Raw genomic sequence first — 18,003 nt, 5'->3', positions numbered from 1 at the left:
CATTAATTCAATATTGGAAAAGTAAATATCATTAGCCAGATGGAAGTAAATAGACATTTTTTAATCTAGTAAAGGGCAAAACTGCCATGAGTGAATGCCATATTCGGCGGCAAAATGCCACAATCAATGGCAAAATGTCTTTTAACAAAGTTTTTAAAATGCTTTTTCACAAAACTGGTTTCGAGGCTATGAATTCCCTAACCTGTTGGCTGTCCATAAAGCTTTGCAATGTTCTTTCAAAACTGAATGATAATCTCACTGGGTAGAGTATTCTTGGTGAGGTATTCTCATCACGGAGTTTCTTTTATTATATCCCACCATTCTCTTTGCTGTGCAGTCTTACTTGAAGGATCTTCTGCAAGTTTTATGGGAGACTCTTTGTATCTAAGTTTCTTTTTCTGATCTTGCTGCTTTCTGTACTCCGCCTCGGTCTCTTATCATTCCAAGTACAATGTGTTTTTCTGTTTGGGTCTATTTTTTGCTGAGACTTTTCGGACGGCTTGGATCTGGATGACTGCATTTCTCAACTGTATCTATGGTTTCTTTAATGGTCCTTCACTAAATTTGTCTTTAGGGACTCCAATGATTTTTATTTCGTTCCTTTTGAATGCATCCCTTAGTTTTTCTGGTGTACTGTTCATTTGTTTTCAGTCTTCCTCCCCCATTTTCAGTTGCTTTCTAGAGATCCCGGATCTTGACCTTTTTTTTTTCCCTCAGATTTTACCATTCTTCAGCTTACAGGTTCTATAGAGTTGTTGCTCTCCCCTACCGTAGTCTTCATTTCTGTCACTTCTGTCTACTTTTCTCATTTCCAGTCTCATGCATTGCTTGACTACCTATGCCATCATTTCTTTGAGCTCATTAAACTATCTCAACAAGCAAGTCATTTTCTGAGAGCCTGGTAGTGGTAGAGCCTTTTTTGCTATTATTTCATTCACTGAGCTTGTGGGCTTCGATGTGCTTTTCCCGTTGTGTTTCCTATGCTCTGAGATTGAATCTTTCTAGCTAGCCCCCCATGGGAGTCTCTCAGAATCAAGCTCTGTCTCTCTTTTCCTTCCCCTTCCAGTCTTCATCTAGTGACAGGAGTGTCACTGATATGAATGTGTGTAGTGTGACAAGTGTTGTAGAGCTATCACAGCCCCATGGTTCAGGTACATCAACCAGTGAAAGCAGAGAGCAGAGGGTCTGCGACAGGGAGGTGGGTCTGCTGAGAGGGTGGAGGTCTGCGTGGAGGCTGCCAGGACCCAGCCAGGAGGGGAACCCAGTGTCAGTTTCATAAAGGCTCCCGGTTGGTTCCTTTATTACTTTCAGTACAGTTTTTACCCAGAGTCATCATTTCCAACCATCACAGAGGCAGGCCAGACAGGTAGGGTGTGGCAGGAGGGAAAGTGGGGGACATTGATGGTGAGAAATATACACTGATGGAGGGATGGGTGTTAGAACATTGTATGACTGAAACCCAACCACGAACATCTTTATAACTGTATCTTATGGTGATTCAATAAAAATAAATACATTAAAAACAGCACTGTAGCACTGTCGTCCCATTGTTCATCGATTTGCTCAAGTGGGCACCAGTAATGTCTCCATTGTGAGACTTGTTGTAACTGTTTTTGGCATATCCAATACGCCAAGGGGAGCTTGCCAGTCTCTGCCATGCAGGTGGGATATTCTTGGTAGTTTGCTGGGCTCTCTGAGAGGGACAGAGGAATCGAACTCAGGTTGACCGCATGCAAGGCAAGTGCCCTACCTGCTGTGCTATCACTCCAGTTCAAATTAAAAATAAATAAATAAAATATAATGCTAAAAAACCCCCAAAATCCAAAAAGGCCCCAAGATGCCAGCTGAGAAGTTAACTTCACCTGGAGGGTTGAATAAGCTAATAGAGTGTCTGTGATGTGGATTTAGGGGGATGAGATGGGGAACGTCAGGCCTTCAGATTCCGCGTTTAACTTTCATTTATCCAAGTCAAAAAGATTTAATTTCACAACATACCAGTAACAGTCAGGACTGGAGCAATAGCACAGCAGGTAGGGTGTTTTCCTTGCATGCAGCCGACCCAGGTTTGATTCTTCCGTCCCTCTCAGAGAGCCTGGCAAGCTACCGAGAGTATCCTGCCAGCATGGCAGAGCCTGGTGCCCGCTTGAGCAAATCGATGAACAACAGGACAATAGTGCTACAGTGTTACCAGTAACAGAAAATATGTTTTGTCTCTGGCAGTGCTCATGAGATCATTGTGTGTGTGTGTGTGTGTGTGTGTGTGTGTAGAATTTAGTGCATGCTGTTCTGTTAAGAGACTATAAACCATCCTGTGTTTTGAGAAATATAGCTTATAGTATCAATCAAATTACTTTCTATAGGGCTTTAAAAGCCACTTACCTCTCCTTCATAAAAATTTCTAACTGCTCATTAAAGAAAAAACAAAACTGTGGTTGATGTATATTTGTGTCCCTTACTCTTATCTCCTTAGTTAATGACTTGGAATAACAGACCCACCCTCTGAAGGAGTTTTACTGGTTCATTTTTCTTGACAAAATAAGTGTTTAAAATAATGTGGTCCAGATACAACTATTGTCAGCAATTTTGATGCAAAATTTCACATTTTAGAGGACTCTTAGACACTATCTATACAGCCTATGTGAAAGTACAGTCTTAGCTAGAATGTCATGCTTTCTCATTTTCAGTTTCAGTTAACACAAGAAACCAACATTTGACTTACTCATTTCAGTTAATAGCTGAGGTACCCACCACTGGCTAAATATCTTTCAGTTCATTCCTTAGATTCCATACCTATTTTTGCTTTTGAGTAAAGAAACCCAAATAGGGATAACATTGCCAGTAAAACTTTGATCTTTCCTGGATTTTTCTCAAAGACTAAATGAATACCTCTCACAAAGTTAGGAAGTCTTCCAGATGGCTGCTAATATTGAGATCTCATCTCTGTAGAACCTGTTTTCTATTAGCTGTTTAAAATGCTTCTATTATATCTGTAGGAATTTGTCCCCCTAACACAAAACCCCAAGTCTGGGATATGGCCCTAGGTAAAATAGTTTAGGCCTAAGAATGCAAATGATTTGCAAATGGGCCCAGGGGAGGCTAGAACAACAGAAAATAAACAAATTTGGTGACAAATTCCTGCTGGTACCAGGCAAGCATAGAATAAGACTCTTTAGGGCCTTTTAGATATAGGGGACAACAGGGAGAAAAAAAATAGAAGATTAAATTATTACAATTTTACCTGTATTTTTAAGGGTGGTTTACTGTGTGAACAGTACCTATTGTATGTGTATTCGTCAACAAAAGCAATGGCTCATGCAGTATGAGCTGTTTGTATCATATGTCATAGCTCCATCATGTTTATTTATCTCCTTTTATGTTTTTTTGTGTATCTCTGTGACCAACCTCCACTTGACTGAAGTCAAAGATGCTGATCCTATTGGCATTAGACAATCACTTTGTTTCATCTTTGATCTTCCTACTATAGGTAACACAAATATCATATTTACAAACAAAGCCAGGAACATTGTAGCTCTCTGGTTAATTCCAAAGAAGATTTAACTACTCAAAGGCTTCTTTTCCCCAGTCAGTTCAACTACCAACAGGAAGTCTAACCAATCCATCTACTCATCCCAGATCTCCGAGAAATAAACTGTAAGTCCATAGCAGGAAGTAGCAGAGAGAAGTGGGATTCCAGAGCCAAGATCCAGACCCCCAGCCTCAACAGGGTGGAGTCTGCTGAAAAGAGAGACGAGAGTCTTGTAGGCTCCCATATTTGATCTAGATCTGCACATCCACATTCGCCTCCTACTTGTAATGAAACCCCCTGGTAATCTCATATCCCATATTTTAATTGGCCTTTTAAAACTGTGCCTGCACTTTCCTTCTGGACCTTCTCTTTTTTTCGGAAATTTTCTTTCTTTTGTTTTTTTGTTTTTGCTTTTTGGGTCATACCCGGTGATGAACAGTGATTACTTCTTGCTCTGCACTCAGGAATTACTTCTGGCGGTGCTCAGGAGATCATATGGGATGCTGGGAATCGAACCTGGGTCAGCTGCATGCAAGGCAAACCCCCTACCCACTGTGCTTCTTTCTTTTGGACTTTTTTTTTTTCTGAATCACATCATTTAAAAGATAACTTGGGTGAGAGTATGAGTTACTAGTTTTGCATAATGGGAATGTCTGTCTTTAGGCTTATTGTAGTTTTGCGACATCATGCACCAAGTAGGCAGATGCCCCCTCAGTACTTTGCAAATATTGTTCCGTTGACATCAGAGGAGAAAGCTGTCAGCTTAGTGTGTATTCTTTTGCAGATACTGAGCTTTTTCTTTTGAAAACTTCAAAATGTTTTATTTATTCTTGACAATCTGCAGTTCCACCAAAAGAGAGGCACATTTGCTTTTTCAAATCACCTTTCTGGATAAATGGAATGATCTGCCAATCATTCCTTAAATCTTGGAAATGTTCATAATCTTGCCTTCAAATATTGAGACTGTTCATTGTGTTTTTCTTGAATTCCAAACTTAGTTGGTTCTTCCTTCACTTTACATCTGTGAGTATAAAATAACTGTACCATTATACTTAATTTTCTAAATACTTAACTGTACATGAACAGTTTGTTCTATTGCATTTTTAATTACTTAATTTTAAATCTGATAAATTAAATTATTTTCATCCAGTTTGATCAAATGTTAAATTATTTGAAATGACTGAGTACCTATTTATAAACATTTCACTTATTTGTGTGCATGTGTTTTAAAATTTCTGTGAATATTTGACTTATTATTATGGGGGAGGTTGTCCCCATACCCAGTTTGTACTACCCAGAGAACAGAGAACCCAGACTTTATCTGCCTTTGTAATTCCCTTTTGCTTCCAATTCATAGAGGCAGTCATCTTATTTTAAAGCCTCAAAATGTATTTTTGGTTTTCTTTCTGCTCAGGTAGGAACAAGAGAGTGTACAACCAAGTAAGGATTTTCTTTTTTTTTTTACGATAAATTTTGCTATTAAATTCCCATTTTGTTCTTTTATTACCTATTTCTAAATGGCACTTAAAAGGATCATTTTTCTTCATCAGGTATCCCACATAATGAAAAGTGCTGTTCCAGTGGAAGACCATTTCAGGCTTCTTAATTACCTTTGTTGTGTTTGTAACAAATGACAAATAGGAAGTTTGATGAAGTTCTGGAGTTAACTAATGCAGGTAGGAGATGAAGAACAAAAGTGAGTGTGCAGCTGGCATGGTGAAGAAGGCAGGGCCCCTGTGCTGGGTACCACTGGGGACTGATGGGAGGTTCTGCTTAGATTGCTCTGGCTGGCTGGACTTAAATAAAAGATGCTGCTGGGGGCACAAGTAGCATCCTGGGCTCTTCAAGACACCAATCCAAGGTTCTCCAACCCAGACTTCTTGAGGAAATAAAAAGAAAAATTCAAATATTTTTATCTATAAAGAATTTGTAAGGAATATCTGTTGTGTTTTCATGTATTCTGCACTATTTGCAACCACTAATCTCTAATGTCTCAGGACACAGTAAGCAGGTGTAGAACAGTATTTCATTTTCTTCTTCTTTATTGGGGGGCATATCTGGAGATGCCCAGGGATTATTCCTGGCTCTGTGCATAGGGATTGCTCCCAGTTGTGCCTAGGAGACCATATGGGATGCCAGGGATCGAAGCTGGGTCTGCCATGTGTAAGGCAAGTGCCCTACCTGCTATACTATCGCTCTGGCTCCTGTACCTTAATTTTCAAGCAACAATTTTCATTTATCATTTTAGCATAAAGAAGTCATTCTTCTTTTTCAAGTGTGTTCAATGTATCGTAGAGCCTCAATTGATTAAATATTAATAGACATCAGAGCCTAAGAGTGAGCAAACTCTGGCACTGCCCAAGAGGCATGTTTGTTTTGATTTCATGTCGTGACATCTTTGGCATTCTTCTTCATCTTCACCAGAAAACACTAGAACAACTGCAGAGAAATAGCCAAGGATGCCTCCAGGCTTGATGGCTGTGTCACTGCTCATTTCATCGGTACTGGCATCTAATGCAAAACCAAGGACTCCAATAAAGATGCTCTTTTATTTTTGAGAACAATGAGAGAATTCTGGGAGTAGATACTGCAAATGCTTTCCAAGGTTTCAAAAACAGCTTTCCATTAAGGAAAGAAGGAAAAAGTGCATCATTCACTGACACACTAGAATTTCCTCCATTAGAGCTAAAAACGTACTTTGAGTCAGTATGCTCCTCAACTCCCTCTTATTTCTTAAAAAGAGAGAAGCTGAAACCCAAATGTCACCTCACACTTAATGTCCCCAATATTTGTGCATTTATCTCCGATCCTTGTCTTCATATCCAATTATTGCTTTCAAAATCCATGATCAAGTAATCGAGTCTTCAAAAATGGAGTGGAAGGCAAGAGACCAAGGAAATCATAAATTAGATTTTTTTTTCTCTTAAGAAATCAATGCAAGGTTTTTTTTTTTTTTCCATTTAAGACATAAAAAGCTTCAAGGCAGAGCTACTCCCCACTCAAAGAAAAGGCTGAATCATCCCCAGAGGGGTCAGCCCCTCTGCAGAGCGAAGGGCACATCAACTGACTGTTAGCTGCAGGGACAGGAGGGAACCATGAAAAGAGAAGAAAAGAATGCAACTGTGATTTGGATGGATTCAGAAACACCAGTTTAGAATGGTTCTGTCCCACAACTGGCTTCTAGCTACCTGTGGTAGCACTGCACCGTCGTCTGTTGTTCATCGATTTGCTCGAGCGGGCACCAGTAATGCCTCCATTGTGAGACTTGTTACTGTTTTTGGCATATTGAATACGCCATGGGGAGCTTGCCAGGCTCTGCCGTGTGGGCGGGATACTCCCAGTAGCTTGCCGGGCTCTTTCAGAGGGAATCAAACTCAGGTCGGCTGTGTGCAAGGCAAATTCCCTACCCACTGTGCTATTGTTCCAATCCTGTGGTAGAAAGATTAAATTCAAAATGCATAACAAATGAAACAAAGTTTAAACCCAGTGGACAATGTACCGAACAATGCAGATGTAGAACAACATACAAAAGTTCCAAGCCACTGGTTCAGGAGAGCTGGAGTTCCAGGCATAGGGGTAACCCACCCCCTTCCTCTGTCTCTGCTCCTGGGCCTCATCAGGTGCTCATCAGAAGCAAGGAGGCAAGGAAGAGCCCAGTTTGTTTTAACTTTTAAAATTGTATTGAATCACTGTGAGATAGTTACAAGCTTTCATGTTTGGGTTACAATCTCACAATGATCAAACACCCATCCCTCCACCAGTGCACATTCCCCACCACCAATATCCTCGGAATACCCCCCTTTCCCACCCTCACCCCGCCTCTAAGGCAGACAATATTCCCCATACTCTCTCTCTACTTTTGGGCATCATGGCTTGCAACACAGACACTGAGAGGTCATCATGTTTGGTCCATTATCTACTTTCGGCATGCATCTCCCATCCTGACTGGTTCCTCCAGCCATCCTTTTCTTAGTGATCCCTTCTCTATTCCATCTACCTTCTCCCCTCCACTCATGAAGCAGGCTTCCAGCTATGGGGCAATCCCCCTAGCCCTTGTACCTACTGTCCTTGGGTGTCAGCCTCATGTGATGTTATTTTATACTCCACAAATAAGTGCAGTCCCTCTATGTCTGTCCCTCTCTTTCTGACTCATTTCACTTAGCATGATACTCTCCATGTTTATCAATTTATAAGCAAATTTCATGACTTCATCTCTCCTAACAGCTGCATAGTATTCCATTGTGTAAATGTACCAAAGTTTCTTTAACCAGTCATCTGTTTTAGGGCACTTTGGCTGTTTCCATATTTTGGCTATTGTGAACAGTGCTGCAATGAATATATAGGTACAGATGTCATTTCTATTGTGCTCTTTTTTATCCTCGGGATATATTCCCAGAAGTGGTATTGCGGGGTCATATGTAAGCTCAATTTCTAATTATTGAAGGACTGTCCATATTGTTTTCCAGAAAGGCTGGACCAGTTGGCATTCCCACCAACAGTGAAGTAGCGTCCTTTTTCCCCACATCCATGCCAGCACTGGTTGCTTTTGTTTTTTTGAATGTGTGCCAGTCTCTGTTGGTGTGAGATGATATCTCATTGTTGTTTTGATTTGCATCTCCCTGATAACTAGTGATGTGGAGCATTTTTTCATGTGCCTTTTGGCCATTTGTATTTCTTTTTTCAGGAAACTTCTGTTCATTTCTTCTCCTCATTTTTTGATGGGGTTGGAGGTTTTTTTCCTTATGCAATTCTATTAGTGTCTTGTATATCCTGGATATTAATCCCTTATCAGATTGGTATTGGGTAAATATTCTTTCCCATTCTGTGGGTTCTTTCTGTATTTTGGTCACTGTTTCTTTTGAAGTGCAGAAGCTTCTTAGTTTGATGTAATCCCATTTGTTCATGTTTGCTTCCACTTGCATGGCCAGTGCTGTTTCGTCCTTAAGGATGCTTTTAGCTTCAATGTCATGGAGAGTTCTGCCTAAATTTAGGAAGATCCGAGTTATGCATGAAATAACTGGTATCTCTCAGTAACTTGGAGAATAGTCACTCACTTCCTTGGGTCATTCTTAAATGTAAATCAGAAGCATTAGGCCCTGGGAAGAGTCAGAGATGTGTTTCCTCCCAGTTCTTAAGCCAAGACATTCTCTGCCCCCTTCTTGAGGGAGTGGTAGAAGTAACAAATGCTGCTCCTGAGAGTGGACAGGGAACTCTCTTGCACCCTCAGTGAGACACCAAAACAAAGCAAAAATGAACCACTACTAGGCAGAGGCAGGAAGCTCTCAGGTTTTCCATAGTTGAAGGCTAGAATTGACCTTGTAGAGTAGAGAAAATGGCAGAATTGTGTGGGGATGTCCCACTAAGGACCATAGGGTGGCCTAAATCTGAGTCTGGACCTGGGAAAAATCCCTGCCACCCCTATCTCAACCCAACCTGTGCTAGTGGAAGGCACATTCTGGAGTGGGCTGGGAATTCAGGTTTTGCTAAACTCTGCAGGTACTGGGGACACTCAGGAATTCCTACTACCACTGTTGACACATTGCTGGTAGAATTAAAATCTATGGTCACTTGAAGTAACTCACACTTCAAACATAGTTTCACTACAGAACAGACTAGACGGACTCCATGCCCCTCCCCCAAGCCTCCTGCAGTCTAGCAATATGGCAGATTGAAATTAAATCCAACCACATAAATAACTACATGAAATAGAAATGACAGGAGCTTGCATTTTCATAATTGTCTATGCATTTCCATAATTGTTTGTGCTGTCTCCCATAAATCCATTTAAATAGAAAGACATAGGTAGGTTGAAAGTAAAAGGATGAAATAATCGTATGAAAATACTTAGCCAGAGAAGACAGGAAAGCCTACATTGCTGTCAGACAAGCAAAAGTCCAGTACAAGGCACATGACTGGCATAAAGAGGAACTTTGCATGGGGCAAATAAGCAGGCCACTGAAAAGACAGAAACCCTAAAATAATTTGCACCTAATGGTGTGACAACATGACTTCAAAATAGGTAAAACATGAATGAATAGAAATAAATATATCTGCTTACACATACAGAATTAGACACGTGGGTATCAATCAGTATTAGAACAAATTGGTTGAAAATCAGGTCAGATGTTGATATAACACTTTTACAATGAACTAATGAGGCATAGAACACACATGCAAACACGTGAAAGCCCACGGTAAGAGAACACAGTTGGGGCCACCAAACAATTTTGAAGCAACTGAAACCTGCATATTCTGTTTTTTCATGACCACAACACTTACCTAGACATCAATAACAAAAATTACCTCTGCCAAATTACCACATTTTGGGGCATCTGGCCACACACTGCTAATCCCACATGTTGAAAAAGAAAGAACACATATTTTCAATATTTTTCAAGAAAAGTTTTGAAGCTCACAGCATATGCTAAAATATCCAGGAGATGTTCTCGAAACCATTGAGCATTTATTTACTTACCAAATTCTTTCTGATTCATTAGCTAAAAGGCTGAGTCTTCCAGTTTTGTCTGAGTGGGGAGACTAGTAATGGTAATGAATGTGGAGTCAGCACTCTTTGTCATAGTCTTATTTGGTTTTGTATCTTAATCTCCTCCTCCCTCTTTCTGATAAGTAATAAGTAATTAGTAATAACAGATTAAGTAATTTATTCTGTTACTTGCTCATCTAAATTGAAGCAGCCTATTAATAGTTGTAAGGCTCATGCTGGGTGCTTATGAAATTAGGAAGGTGAGTAAAGCAGTTTCTGGTTTCAAGGAGTTGTATCAAGTTTCCATGAGCTTGGTTTTAGTCTCTGGATGTTGGCCATTGATGGGATTACATGGCAAAGGGGTGTCGGGGGGGGGGGGCAGTTTGTGGGTGGGGCTGCCTAGCTACTGGAAAATGGGGGATCTGGGTGAAGGAGGCCCAGTCCCGATCTGAGCAGGCTTGGAGATCTCAGCCCCGAGTCCTGCACACCTGGGTCCCTCTGCCGGTTACTTCATGCATGAGGCTCTTCCAAGCATGTGGAGACATCTTATAGCCTAGGTCTCCCTCTTGAAGAATCTGGCAAGCTTCCCAGAACTTCCTGCCCGAATGGGAGAGCCTGGCAAGCTCCCTATGGTGTATTCATATGCCAAATACAGTAACAATAATGGGTCTCATTCTTCTGACCCTGAAAGAGCCTCTAATGCAGCACCATTGGGAATGACGAGTAAAGAAGCTGCTAAAATCTCAGGGCTAGGAAGAATGGAGACGTTACTGAGACTGCTCGAGCAAATCGATGATCAATAGGAAGATAGTGATAATGATAGTGATAGTATCAATATAGTCATTGTATGTCTCGAACTGTGGCTTGGATCTAAAACTCCCCAATTCTCTTTTTCTAAAACTTGTTCAAATAGCATTTTACCACATGACTTCTTTTAATTCAAGAGGTACTAGATATGTTCATTATGCCCACAAACCTTAAAGGTCTTGGGTCTGTGCCATTTCAAAGTTTTAGGACTCAATACTTATTGTGGAACTCAGCCAAGAAAAAGTTCAAATTAATTTGACAGATGTGATAAAAAAAATGTGTCCTTTAGCTTGATTCCAGGTTCTTGGTTCTTGGTGTTTCTCTTTCCTTTTCATTGCGATAAGGACATATCACAATGTACTTTTCCTTAATTGTAGTTAGAATGATCACATATAGCTGGCATTTTAAAATGTGAAGTCACTGAAAAAATTGCACCAAAGAGAAATGAGTAAAATGAACTTTGCCGGGACATTGAATTTCTCTAGTAATAAAATATAACATCTTTAAGATAACAATTTTCCTTCCTTTCTGCAACATAAAAAATAGAGTCGCATTTCACCATGAGATTAGGCATTAACATCAGAGAATGAAGTAAAAGTTATGGTTAGCTAAAATTACTCCTGAAAATTTTCAAGAGTCAACATTAACCCTTTAAGGCAGGAAATACTGAAAGTTCAAATGCCACTGCTTTGTTTTGTTTTATTATACTGGTATTTCTCTCGGGCAGAAGCCAGAAGTGTTTGGGGGGTGATATAGGGAATAGCAAAGGATCATGAAATCTTTTTTCCTCTTAGATAAAAATGTACAGTTGATAAAACGAAACCAAATAAAAAAGCAGGGCCTGAGAGATAGTACAGCAGGTAAGATGCCTGACTTGCATGCAGCTGACTTGGGTATGATCCCGCTGCACCCAATATGGTCCCATGAACACAGCAGTATGATCCCTGAGCACATAGACAGGAGTAAGCCCTGAGCACAGCTGGGTGTGGCCCCAAAACAAGAACAAAAATGTACAGCTGAGTTTGAGCAGGCTAAATTATTACCATACATTCCTGTATGAAACCAAATCTCTAAACATGAGAAAGTGTTCTGAAAAATGCAGGCTTAGTTGTAATCAGCCCGTAAATTTACAGAGCAGAAAATTATGTAATTCACTCACAAGTCTAATGTTTCAGTCTCAAAATATACAACCTGATTGAGATTGTTGAACAAAAGAGTTTTGTTCAACAAAGTTTTTGTTATACATGGAACGTTGACAACATATTGTATTTATTATGTGTAGCAGAACTTTGAATCTATGTCACTTGACTTCATGGCAATTTTTCCTGCTATTGTATGTGGAAGGAACATCTTCAGTGAGAACCACAAGAACATAACAAAGAAGGAACAGAGAGGACAAGATTATGTATGATGCTTACTTGTCAACACTGTGATGGATCGGGATGGCTTGGTGACCACATTTCCATTCACCACGACCAGAGTGATGATATAATAAAGGCCGTGATAATTGGCTTTAAAAATAACAGGAGGAGGCAAAGTTCTGTTGAATTCCTCAAATTCAAAGAAGTAATTTTTTGATTCACCCGTTATCTTCACAACATATACAGAAGATGGGTTCATGACATCAGAAGCTTCTAGAGAGACAACGATGTTATTGTCATCTTGAACAGTTACTTGGAATGTTGCAGCATTCTGTTTAAAAAAAGAGAGAGAAAAGGAAATGGAGGTCAAATTCACATCCTTAGCAGTAAGATTGTGCTGTGATAATTTTTTCCCCAATTAAACTTTGTGATAAGTATTTTCATAAAATAGATTTATTTTAGTTACACAAGACAAAGACAAAGACAAAGACAGACAGACCAGACAGATCCAGAGCCAGAGCGAGAGCAAGAAAGAGAAAAAGAGAAAGCATGAGACAGAGAGAAAGAGAGAGGAGAGAGAGACAGAGAAAGAAAGAGAGAGAAAGAGAGAGAGAGAATTTCTTAAGATTCATGATCTTTTCAAAGTTTTACTTTGAGGATTGTTCTCCACCAAAGAAGATGATTCTAGCTCATGGTTTATGTTGTAAACCATGAATAAACATGGAATAAAAACTGTGAACATAAATAAAGAATGAACAAAAGGAAAACAACTTGGAAATACAGTCCCAGAGAAATCTTGGTCCTAGCAGTGCTGAAGGATTTTCCTGGTGGGAAGAAGCATTTTATTTTACATTCGAAGGAGGAATGCTGTGGTATTTCTAGAACAATCTAGAAGAATATTCCAAAACAATTGCTCCTTCTCTCATTTCTCACCTGTCAGTTCTAAAGTAAAACAAGTCAGGACCTAGAAATCTGTGATAATTCTCTTCACTCACTGTCCACAGACTGAGGAGATAACTCAAAGGGCTGAAGCACACACAGTTACAATCTCTAACCTGTTCCTGTCCCCTAAGCAATGGTGGGTATTCATGGATGTAAGGGCAAAATTGACGCTATGACAGGCTGCAGAAATGAGAAAAATCAGGTAAGCCTCAGGTTCATTTCCTGAAACTGAAACAATTTCAATTTCCCATAAATCAAACAATGTGTAACTAGCCAACCTGATCCACCTGGAAAGTTCCTGGCCTCAGCAAGTGGGCTCAATCAATCACAACGTGCCAGAAGCCACAGAGAATGTACCCAGCCACCACAAGCCTATCAGAGTCCAACACATGCCCTAGACGCTTGCCAAATATCCTTTTTGGTAACTAAGTAAGATTTTCCTGAAACAATAAGACATACACTGCGTATGTAATCAAAACCTATATAAATTGCTTGCTACTGGGAGTCAGGGTCGCTATCGAGAGAACACTCTGTTCTCTTGATAGTTGACCCAATTAACTGGAATAAAACTCCTTTTGCCTTTGCACTGTCTTGTGTGTGCCTCTGTCCATCTCTTCACTTAAGAATCCGTAACCCCGTAATCAACCAGTTGTTTCACTCAACAACTGGTTGAGTGAAATCTCCCAGTCTCCAGACCAATGCTTATCAATAGTCCTGAAAAATCACCAGAATCCTTTATTTTTGCTCTTTCTTCCTGATCTCTTTCCAGACCCCAGCGGCTGAGTTAGTGTTTCAGCTACCTGACTTACGCACTTGAGACCACTGGCTGCTGCTTTTATCTTCGGGGCATCAAGTGTCCTGGTTAAGTTCTTTCATTTTACTGAGCCCCAGATTTCACTTCAGTGAAAGTGGCACCAAAAACAGTTGAAACTTGTCAAAGACTTTCAATGGCCCAGATGCCATGGCAGGCAGTCTGGAAGCTTAATCATTTCATTTACTTCTCTGACCTCAGAAGTCCGGTGTTATTTTTTAAAGTTTATAACTGAGGAAACAGAGGCTCGGAGAGATGAAGTCCTTTGCTTGAGGTGTTGTGGTCTCTAGTTTGGGCTCCTTACCAGTGACCCACTTAAGTGCCACCACAGAGTGTTGGAGTCCTTACTGGCCCTATGCCGGAACTACCTGGCTGGTACCACCCAGTTGAGGTCTAGGAGATAGGATTAATGCAAGTAGCAGTCATGAAGCAACCACTTGCCCAGGTGCTCCTAGGTTACACCCAGGAAATCAGGGCAGGTGAGTCTGTCAGGGGACCAATAAGAAGGCAGTCAAGGTTTGAGTGATCTCAGCAGATCACCTGTGTGAAACGTCATCTATGCAATTTCTTTTCTCTTGGATGCATCTTCTCCTGAAATCTAGATTCAGGAGAAAGTTGAGGATGTCTGCGCAGGTTTGGCATCTCTGCTGAGTAGCAGATCAAGAGAGAAGAGTGACAAGTCATAAAAATGGATCTGGAACACTTAGTTAAGGCCACCACCGATGTACTTAGCTGAAAATGCAGGAAAACTTTAACTTTTTTTTTCCCCCTTCTGGAAATGAGGGAATGATGTAGGTGACCTTGCAGTGGAAATATTTTCAGTGAAATTTCCTTTGCTGATGGAGTTTAATATAGAAAGTTCTCTGGTCCAACACCCTCTTTTCACACTGGAGAGGAAAGTGGTGTCAATGTCACACAGAGCGAATTGATGTCAGGGGAAGATCTAGGATCCTCATGATCTATGCCTCTGATCTGTCCTGTCCTGAGTTAGAGGTTCAAGTACTTAGCTTTAGCAAGGAAGTGGGGGCCAGAATCTGTCACCTGTTCCTAGCCAGTGTTGGGGGAGAGAAGTTACTAGAGACATAAGAATTTATGCTAAAAAGGAAGAAGACAGGATTTATTTCTGGCATATGGAAAGGAGGAGTTATTCACATAAACAGCCAATCATAAACCTCAGAGTCTTCTGCTGCCTCCAAAATTACATCAACTATTACCTATTATTTTTCAAATCTGGGACAGACTTTCTCTGAAAATGTTACATAATGTTTCCCCTTTCATCCCTTTCACCAGTCCAGAAAAATAAGTTTTATTATTCTGACAGGCTGAACTCATCTGTCTTTGCTGCAGCTTCTTACTTTGAACTTGATCTCTCCCCGCAAATTTTTCCCTTTCATATTTCTCATTAGAGGCTTGGAGTAGTTCAGTGATGAGTAGCATTTTGGTGGGGATTAAATATTTTTTCTAAAAATACAAGATGTATGAAATCCATAAATACTGCTTGTACTGCAAAGGTGTTTAGTTGTTCTTAAACACTTAATGACCTTTAAGTTTATAGCCTCTGTAAACATTCACTGAGCGCAAGTGCCCATACTCATTGGTTGTTTTATCCATGGGGCATCAGAGAATCATGCGTTTATTAATTCAACAATGACCACACTTTAGCTCAGTGCTAACTTAGTGCCAGAGATCACGAGAAGTGTTGGCAAGACAAGTGGTAAGGGGACACCTGAATGATAAGACTTTAAACTCGAGGCTGAGTGAAAGATTCAAACACACAATTGTAACTTAGCCTGAATGTTACAGATGTGAAAATCAGCTCGGTTCATCCCTGTGTTTTTTTCCGCCTATCTATAATTCCTTTTTTAGCTATCTCCTTTATATCTGAATCACTGCTTTTACCCCCACAATCAAGTCCAGAAGGGTCTTGATGGGGAGGGGGGTGTCACTAATTAGGGAATCCTACTTCTGGGTGGAGTAGGAGGCATCTTGACTCTCTCTGGATAAATTCCAGTATCTGATTTCCTCTCCATGAGGAATTTTAAGGGAAACGCATGTGGACTAAGTCAGCAAATCAAAATGGTATCCTTTGAATGTTTAGACTAGGAACTTGTAGGAAGGAACTCTTTTGCCTTGGCTTTCAAGAATAGGTGGACTAACACAAAGCTGGCGATGTCTGAGTCTGAAAACATTTCCCCGTGTAGATAGTCCTGGGGGGAGAGGCTCTGGATCTTGGTGTCTCAATGACCAGACTTTGCATTTGGGTAACATTGGTGAATAAATTCCAGCTTGTCTAAGCAAGCCTTCAATACTTCGAACCAAAGGTCGTGGTTAATACAAGAGAACTAACTGTTCATACCCACAGAAAATGGAGCAGCTAGTTCTATGTAGGAGGGAAAGTGTCAGGGTTCAAATGATGCTGAATCATGGAAGGAAAAGCCCTCAACCTGGCATTTATAAATGGAAGAATAAGATGTGCCGAGACACTGTGGGAGTTATGAGACAGTAATTATATTCTCATCGTAACATTTTATAAATATTTACAGATACATTTTCTTATTGGATCTGAAAATATCCCCTTCAGTTGTCTCAAGTCATTGATGAAAGCAATCAATAATAAGAAATGAGGAAAATAAGAAATAATAAGAAATGAGAGGGTTTCTGAAGTTTGCTCTATTTTGCAAGTGGAGGTTCTGAGACTCAAAGGAATGATTTTACTGCATAGTTTCTATTATTCTGAAGTCACAAAATTGTGAGGTTCTGGAACCAAAATTCTTCTCCAAATGCTACCTTTGTGCTCTTCCTTAACTGATGGTGAACTCCCTCAGCACAAATCTTCACAGTCTCCTAGATGCTCCAGAAGAATGGAGTATGAAAAGAAGAAAAAAAGAAAATCTGAAATTTTCAAGTCAGGCAGACCTGAGATCAGATCCCGCTTAAGTTACTGTCTCTCATTTTCATTCTTTGAGCCTGAGCTGCTTCAAGTACATTATGGGAGTAGTAAAACTTATTAGGCTTTTATGGAGGAACCAAGAATATAAGTGTATTTTATTTACCCCCAAGCCCACTATTTAGAATCTCCTCCAGAAAACAAGAGTGAATTGCTATTGCAGAATGTAGAGTCTCTGTCATCTTGTTGATTTTTCCTTGTGTAAGTTTCAGAAGTTGTTATCTCTTTGGGCCACTAATACCAAGATTTATATAAAGTGCAATAGCCACTTGGACTCTCAGTTCATCTGCTCAGTCATCAGTGCTCTGCTCCTCCTTTCTGGGGCCTGCTGGGTGAGAGCTGGGGACTTTGTTTTTCTATGGTGTCTGTGTGTGACAGCCTGTGCTAACCTGCTCAGCTGACGGTTACCATGGGAACAGTTGGGGTCCCACCGTGCTGAGCAGTTGGAAGACGCACAAAACAGTGCAGGTGATGACTGGCGCAGGAGGAAGTGGCCCCACACCAGCAGCAAGCACACAATCCATGCGTTCTCAATAGCACACTGAGCAGATGGATTTGAAAAGCAAGTCACTTTCTTCGGACTTGGTGTGCTATGAAAAACAGAGGTTCCTGACGGGGTAATTCTGCTCATTTTCATCAGAGAAAGCACAGATGAACATAATTTGACCTGAATCGTTCATTCTCCATCATCCGTCTTTTTGACCTTTGCCAAAATGGTTTCACTTCAGAAAGACGCTCGTGGAAGTGTAGCTGTCCCACTTACTGAAAGATAATGTGTGATGATGTTCGCGATCATTTCCTTCGGAATAGATGAGTTCAGTCACATTTCCCCCCATGGGCACCAAGTGCTCTCCAACTGCGACACCAGTTAATTAAATCCCGATGCCAGCTAACAGGAGAGCGGTTAGCTCACCAACACAAGTGCACAGGAGATTTAGAAAGGACCCTTTGCATCTTTTGTGAGCTCTGCCCTTTAGCTTCTCTCCTCGTCTAGGTACGAGCATCAGCAACCACACAGCTGTCAGACCTCAGCAATAAAGAAGTTCCAACAGCCTTGGGGTTCTTTGCTTCACCGAGAAGACAGATCCCTGCCTATGTGGACACATTCTATGTGGCCACCACCTA

The 18,003-nt window shown here is 40.6% G+C and overlaps 1 protein-coding gene across 2 annotated transcripts in view; it reads right to left on the bottom strand.

The window, feature by feature from the left end:
• PTPRO (protein tyrosine phosphatase receptor type O) overlaps positions 1–18,003 on the bottom strand; it is a 237,310-nt gene that overhangs the window by 99,013 nt on the left and 120,294 nt on the right. For both annotated transcript variants that reach the window (XM_055118637.1, XM_055118636.1), the window contains exon 2: positions 12,236–12,509. In XM_055118637.1, the coding sequence (XP_054974612.1) occupies positions 12,236–12,509 (274 nt within the window). The remainder of the gene's footprint in view (positions 1–12,235; positions 12,510–18,003) is intronic.

Source organism: Sorex araneus, chromosome 10 (genome assembly GCF_027595985.1).
Source record: "Sorex araneus isolate mSorAra2 chromosome 10, mSorAra2.pri, whole genome shotgun sequence".
Classification (NCBI taxonomy): Eukaryota; Metazoa; Chordata; class Mammalia; order Eulipotyphla; family Soricidae; genus Sorex; species Sorex araneus.
The sequence above is the reverse complement of the archived record's forward strand: the minus strand, read 5'-3'. Positions and strand labels throughout refer to the sequence as shown.